This window comes from Mus caroli, chromosome 13 (assembly GCF_900094665.2).
Source record: "Mus caroli chromosome 13, CAROLI_EIJ_v1.1, whole genome shotgun sequence".
Taxonomy (NCBI): domain Eukaryota; kingdom Metazoa; phylum Chordata; class Mammalia; order Rodentia; family Muridae; genus Mus; species Mus caroli.
This window is the reverse complement of record NC_034582.1, coordinates 56,842,818-56,850,267: the sequence shown is the minus strand read 5'-3', so window position 1 is coordinate 56,850,267 and position 7,450 is coordinate 56,842,818. Positions and strand designations below refer to the sequence as shown.

Below are 7,450 nucleotides of genomic sequence, written 5' to 3'. Positions count from 1 at the left end.
CATCCATTTGGCTAGGAATTTCATAAATTCATTCTTTTTAATAGCTGAGTAGTACTCCATTGTGTAAATGTACCATATTTTCTGTATCCATTCCTCTGTCGAGGGGCATCTGGGTTCTTTCCAGCTTCTGGCTATTATAAATAAGGCTGCTATGAACATAGTGGAGCATGTTTTCTTCTTACCAGTTGGGACATCTTCTGGATATATGCCCAGGAGAGGTATTGCTGGATCCTCCGGTAGGGTTTTAGTCTTGAATGTTGTCTTTTTTGAGCATGAATTTCCAATATATATTCCTATCAAAGTCATGTTTGCAACACTTTGAGGGCAGGAAAAAGTCACTTCCAGGTGTGTTTTTCTAGGATCTCATCCAAGTTGCTGATTTATCAGGAAATGTGGTATTGGTTTATAAAGAAAACCATTTTTCTTTGAGCCACTCATCAAGCAAAATGTCACATATGAAGTGATTGACAGGCACCCCTTCGGGACAAGTAGCATATGATTGAGTTAGAGCCTGTAGGTCTGAAGCCTGAAGGCTAATCATTGCACAGCAAACAGAAGAAGGCCAAGGTTGAAGGGTGGGACTGACTAGCCAGAGACTTGCAATTTAAAACCTTTATAAAGAGTTGTTGACCACGATCCCAGGAATTAAGTAACCTTTGGAAAGCTGTGCAGTGGACCGAGGCAGCAGCAGTCACCACAGGTGGCATCCTGCATCCACCAGAGTAGAAAAGTAAGTGTCCATGGGAGAGAGCCTTGAGAGACTCCATGGATACTCCATCAACATCCCAGGAATGAGGATATTTTGTTTACCTCAGTAGCCCTGCTTTGTAAAGGTAGACAAGGATCGGAGAGCTTGAGAGGAAACCTGACATCTCCTGGGTTCAGGTTCCTATAGGTTCCTATTACATGAAAGTGTGGTTCTGTCTAGAAAGAATGACATCTGGTACCATATATAGTAGGGACCTATTCATCTCATCCCGAGCCTAAAGAGATAATTTACTTTTTTTCTTTTTCCAATTTTTATTAGGTATTTTCTTCATTTGCATTTCAAATGCTATCCCGAAAGTCCTCTATACCCTCCTCCCTCTGCTCCCCTACCCACCACTGAGTAAAATCTGCTTTTCATGGTTGGCATGAGCAGTTGTGGTAGCAAGTGTGTGCATCTCTAGTGAAGAACTATAGAGGGGATGGCTTAAGAGAGTCAGCGTATCTTGATCTGAAATTCCAGTAGTGGCTTTCTCTGGTACCTCCCCTTCACTAGTGGCTCTGTCTCACAATGGGTATTTTGTGTAACTCTCTTATCACTGAGGTAATGTGTGTTGCTTCAAAGACCTAAGGGTTGGACAGATGGATTAAGAGAATTAGAACTTCCCTGATTTTGTGAGGAGGTAGCAAGAGTTAATGTTCAAATAAACCCATATCTTCAAGTATGTTAGGAAGAAATATGATGCTGTGTGTCCTGAAAGCAGGAAGAAACCTTGTGCTATGTAAGATTAGCTTTGCTTTATAAGAAATCTTAGGTTACCTATGTCACAGTCCATAGTTTTATGAGTTTTGAACTTTGTTTCCTTGATAAAATTTCTAGTAGATAAGCAGGTTGCATTCCTAGGATTGTTGTCATGTACTGCATATTTCTCTCTCTCTTTCTCTCACTCTCTCTCTCCTCATCTATCTATCTATCTATCTATCTATCTATCTATCTATCTATCTATCTATCTATCTATCTATCTTCTGTCTGTCTGTTTATCTATTTATCAATATGTGTATTATCTATCAATCACCTACCTATTTATCATCTATTTATTTATATATTTATCTCTCATATATTACATCTGGATCAAAGTTCTCCTTTCCTTAATCATTCCAGGTGCTGTGCTTTTTTTGTGGACAAATTAAATGCCATTCATTGAGCCTTTAGTCCAAGTATACATTTAGCCATTTCCAAAATCTTGGATAAATCTTTGAAAGAATGATTCAAATAATTTTAACTACTATGGATGTTTTTGTTTTCAGGAAGGAACAGGAAGGCATTTTAGAAGTGTTGTCACATCTTCATTTCTCTTCCCTCTCTACATTCTTGAGATATGACTTCTGCTATCTTCCTGGCCATGCTCTGCTTGGGAATAGCTTTATCATCACCAGCACCTGATCCCATTTTGGATGTTGAATGGCAGAAATGGAAAATAAAATATGGAAAGGCATACAGTCTGGTTGGTATTTTTGGAACTATTCAGAGGGAACCCAGAATGATTGCTGTTGGGGTTATGAACATAATAGAAGGCACAGAAACTGCCTTTTTCTGAAGTATTACGTGAACTCACATGAGCGTAGGGTGGTCAGGATCTCTATTCCTAGACATGTGACAAATGGTTTACTTCAGTATCTTGAGATCTCTCTGGCTTTTCTTCACCTATTGCAGCAAGTATTTGGTCAGATTCTGCTGTGGTGAAAACCAAGTCATCTATTATTTCTATTTCCAGGAGGAAGAAGGACAGAAGAGAGCAGTATGGGAAGAAAATATGAAAAAGATCAAACTGCACAATGGGGAGAATGGCCTGGGAAAGCATGGTTTCACCATGGAAATGAATGCCTTTGGTGACATGGTGATCATGACACATACAGCATCACAATGTTGTTTTCTCTTCAATTCATTCGTGTCTTTTGCTTTTCAATAATATTTATGTTTTTTTTTCCTTAAAGACACTTGAAGAATTTAAGAAAATGATGATTGAAATCCCAGTCCCAACTGTCAAGAAAGGGAAAAGTGTCCAGAAACGTCTGTCTGTTAACCTGCCCAAGTTTATAAACTGGAAAAAGAGAGGCTATGTTACTCCTGTGCGGACACAGGTATGGCTATATCACGTGCCCATCTTACTCGGCCACTGAGGAAATTGTGAAGGGGCATGTCTGTGTGTTGAGTGAGTTCAGTTTTATGAAAATTTTATTCTTCTTGTGTATTTATACAAGGCATAGCAATCATTTCACCCACCATTACCTTAGTATTGTGTCTCCAGGTAGTGTACGCCATCATATCTTTAGACTTCATGTCATCTCTCATTACTATTTATACCTGCCCTTATGTGCATGTATGTTGATGAGCAATGCTCTCCTGAAAATCCACCAGCAGGCAAATCTCCAAAGAAGAGTAACCTTCTCTTGACAGGCTTCTATCAGATGCAAGTAGTTCATTTTCTAACACAGTATTCAACTTTTTGATTTGGAGTTGCTATTTGTTTGTGAATGATTGACTCTTGTTCTCTGCTTAGGGAAGATGTAATTCTTGTTGGGCTTTTTCTGTGACTGGTGCCATAGAAGGACAGATGTTCCGGAAAACAGGCCAACTGATCCCTCTGAGTGTACAGAACCTAGTGGACTGTTCTAGGCCTCAAGGCAACTGGGGCTGTTATTTGGGCAATACATACCTTGCATTGCACTATGTGATGGAAAATGGAGGTCTAGAGTCTGAGGCAACCTATCCTTACGAAGAAAAGGTACGTGGATTTTTTTTTTTTTATGCTACTGTCATGTCAGGGATGTTATTGCAGTACTGTCTTTGCAGATACAGCTATTGATATGGTTTTGGTGTAGCTGATCCTACTTCTACAAACATGGAAAACATGTAAAACCTTTATATGAAATACACATTCCTTCACTATGAAAATTTGTTATTGATAGTGAGACCGAAATTGGTGTCATTGATAACACAATTTTCAGTTCCTAAACTCCCAGTAGCATTTTATCTCCCAGCATGATTTATAAAAGCCCAGATGTGGGGAGGCTCAACTGCAAATATCAGAGTGTGGTTATGACTCCTGCTCCACAGGGCCCAGACTGAAGTAACCTTGTATTTTAACTCTTTACATTTTCAAGGAAGGATCATGCAGGTACAGTCCAGAAAATTCTACTGCTAATATAACAGGCTTTGAGTTTGTTCCAAAGAATGAGGATGCCCTAATGAATGCTGTGGCAAGTATAGGGCCCATTTCTGTTGCAATTGATGCAAGGCATGCATCTTTCCTGTTCTATAAAAGAGGTAAGCATGTGCCCTTTTTGATATTAGTTGGAGAAAAATTGTGATGTTCCAATGCCTTTTGGTTCAACAGACCATTTTTTCAAAATATAAAACATGATGTATTCATGTGGCTTTGCATATTTTATAGCTATCCATTCAATAACATTATGTATCATTTGTACATTATATGACCTCCCCCTGAGTGTGAGCAATGCTTAATTCATAAAATCTACAGTTTCAGTTATTTTCTCATTTTTTTTCTACATGTGGTATGACTTTAAGACTTTTAGTGAAATGGCATTTCTAGAATAACTTAACAAGGGTCTTGAATTAAGTAAGTTATGGTCTGGGTTGCTTTCTTGCAAAGGGGTTTTATCAGTGAAAACACAAAATGTGAATGAATCATCGTCTACACACTTTTTGTTATCACGCTAACTTCTTTTGATTCTAATGAGGACCTATAATAGGATTCCTGTCCATGACCGAATCTATCGTTACCATAGAAAATCAGAAAACAGCTCACTTATTGTTGGTGATCATTTCCCTTATAAGGTTCTTGGGCCTCTCACTGCCTTATGGATTTTATATTTCAGGTATATATCACGAGCCAAACTGCAGTAGCTCTGTTGTCACACATTCTATGTTACTAGTTGGCTATGGCTTTGCAGGAAGAGAATCAGATGGCAGGAAATATTGGCTGGTCAAGAACAGGTATAAACTTCCAAAATTATTTATATTTGGAGTTGGAAGGAGATATGTTTAAGTTTTTAGTGAAAGTTTGTAGAAGTCCCAGAAAATATTGTTCTACTTAAGTTAAACAAAAACATTTTCTTTTACTTTATTTTTTTATGGCTGTGAGTGGTGTGTGTGCCTAAGGCCCCATGAGACTGTGTGCTTGTGTATGTGTGTGTGTGTGTGTGTCTGTTTTTGTGTTTGTGTACATACATGTTTATGGGCACTTGTCTGTGTGTTTGCTTATATACAAACCATACATTTATATCAGTTGTCTTCTTCAGTTGTCCTCCTCTTAACAGTAGAGGCAGGGAATCCTGCTGATCCTAGAGTTCACACTCTCAGTGTGTCTACCCTTTGTATCCCAGTTATTCCCTGCCTCTGGGAATTCAGACATGGTGTTAAGGTTAACTTACATTTACTACTTTTGTTTATATATAAGTTCCTATGATTGGATGCTTTATGTTGGTAAATGCTCATGGAGACCTAAAATATGGTACCTGAAACTCCAATAAGAGTGTGTGTGATCTGAATGATGTTGGTGCTGGCTGGGAGCCATTGTCTTCACATTTTTACGCATTGAGCCTTCTTGGCATCCCATCTTGGCTTTCAATGAGATCCTGGATTTGAATTTCAGTCTTTCTTTTTGCATGGCAGGGCACGACCTTTTTTGGTTTCTCGACATCTAGAATAGCCAACTCATATTGCAAGGTCACACTGTTTGTCCACTGTTTTTCTTGTGTACTAATACCATGCTTGTGCCATTGATTTTCTAGAATATGACACAATCATTTTTTTTCTGAACCACCCATGAGGGGAGAGTTGTATTATCATTTCCTTGCTGAGATTTTCATAGTCATGTGTGAGAAAGTTCTTGGTTCCAAGGAGTTTAACCTCTGCCTATTCCCATGCTTTTTATTATGTTGCCTCCTGGCTCAGTGCTCAAATGAGGAGTTATTATTATAACCCACGGTGCTGTGTAATTTTCACTAAATGGGAAACATGATTTCTTTCAGCATGGGTACAAAATGGGGCCGCAAAGGCTATATGAAGATTGCCAGAGATCAGGGAAACCACTGTGGAATTGCTACATATGCCCTTTACCCCAGAGTATGAACTGCCTGGTGCTGACAAGGAAGGAATTGACAGAAGACACCATGTAGAGAAGAGGCACTTGCATTTCAAAATAACGGGCCACTGCTGTGTATATAAAACACTACAGTTATTGAAAAGCAAGTTGTGATGTGAATTTTGTGATATACTTATTCTCATAAGTCATGACCATTACTGTAACTGAGACCATACACAGGTTTGTATTTGATTTCTATAACAATTTTTAAAATTAATTTAGATTTGTCAGTAATATGTTGTTCTAAGGATGTGTCAGGAAAATAGCAAGCCAGGGGAAAAGTCATTACACATTGCCAGAATCTTGCAGTTCAAAGTCCATGTGCAGGAAAATAAACCTTGGAGATGAAAATGTGTTTAGTGACACTGAAGTAGCATTTTGTACATTTTTTAATTAAGAAGGTAAAAACACCTCTGTAAGATAATGTTTTTAATTAGAGGTACAATGTAAGTTAATTTGAAATATATGCCAATGTCTTCATTATGTTTCAACACAGAGAACTAGACAAAATTGAAATCTTGCAGAAGGTTTTGAAAAAGGTTATTTGTCTTAAAATAACTGGAATGTAATTTATAAAGCCTTTGTTCATTTGTACCTTGTTAAATGGAGATAGACAAATGTGAAACTCCTCAGAGCATGCCACATCCCTTAATGGGAATCCCAAATGAGACCTGAGGTGAAAGACATTGAAGAAAGGGGCCCCAGGATGAGTGTGTTATCCCAGGGTTAGAGTGCTTGTTCAGCAGGTGCACCCCCTACTACCAAAAACACAAGAATGAATAAAAGGTGGTCTCTGTCTCTCTGTCTCTGTCTCTCTCTCTCTCTTTCTCTGTATGTGTGTGTGTTACTGATATATTGAGTGAGCTGACCTGTGTAAGAGCAGAAAGTGGCTTTACTCTGTTGCCAGCTTTGAAAATGTCACCTGAGAACTTAATAATGAAATATGTATGAAACTTTCAGCAGGCCCTGCAACTCCTCAAGTCATGTAGATGATTAAATTCTCGTGACTTCTGTCAGTCACAAGAAGAGTATCTGCTCTGCTACAAGATGTCCAGGCCAGTGCCATGGTCGCATAAAACCATAATAAAGATCAAGTTAAAACTTGATGACCACTCTGGCAGCACAATACTAAAATTGGAATAACGTAACATCTTGTCTTTGTCCTAGCTTGAAATGCTTATGGGTTCCTGGGTCTATCATTTCCTCCCTACACTTAGATGCCACTCTCAGAGAGCAATACAGAGAGGAGAGAGTGGCCCAGGGCTGACTCTTTCCATCTGGAATTCCTGATAACATCTTTGAGGTTGTGAATGTGCCTCCATTCTCTAGCCTGTTACTCATCTCAACAGTCACTGTGGCTGGCTCCTTCTGCTGGTAGACCCCCTACACCAGTAGCATATAACAATGTTATTTACATTTTTCCTGTAACAAATGATGTCTTTAGAAGTCAAGCTTTCTTTAAACGTTGCTGAGCCAATTTTGTTTCTTCTTCTTCTTCTTCTTCTTCTTCTTCTTCTTCTTCTTCTTCTTCTTCTTCTTCTTCTTCTTCTTCTTCTTCTTCTTCTTCTTCTTCTTCT

General features: G+C 38.6%; 1 protein-coding gene across 3 annotated transcripts; it reads left to right on the top strand.

Moving 5' to 3' along the window:
• Positions 1-641: 641 nt before the first annotated feature.
• On the top strand, positions 642-6,671 carry LOC110308152 (cathepsin M). 3 transcript variants are annotated; one of them, XM_021180530.2, is made up of 8 exons: positions 642-730; positions 2,083-2,210; positions 2,481-2,603; positions 2,701-2,847; positions 3,267-3,491; positions 3,871-4,033; positions 4,606-4,723; positions 5,761-6,671. In XM_021180530.2, exons 2-8 carry the CDS (start codon positions 2,085-2,087, stop codon positions 5,858-5,860), a joined length of 1,002 nt encoding a protein of 333 aa, XP_021036189.1. In that variant the 5' UTR covers positions 642-730; positions 2,083-2,084; the 3' UTR covers positions 5,861-6,671. The 3 variants fall into 3 exon arrangements, with proteins under 3 accessions (XP_021036189.1, XP_021036190.1, XP_021036191.1); XM_021180531.2 differs by having other exon boundaries at positions 2,014-2,210; XM_021180532.1 differs by lacking the exon at positions 642-730 and having other exon boundaries at positions 2,085-2,210; positions 2,484-2,603; positions 5,761-5,860.
• Positions 6,672-7,450: the final 779 nt, after the last annotated feature.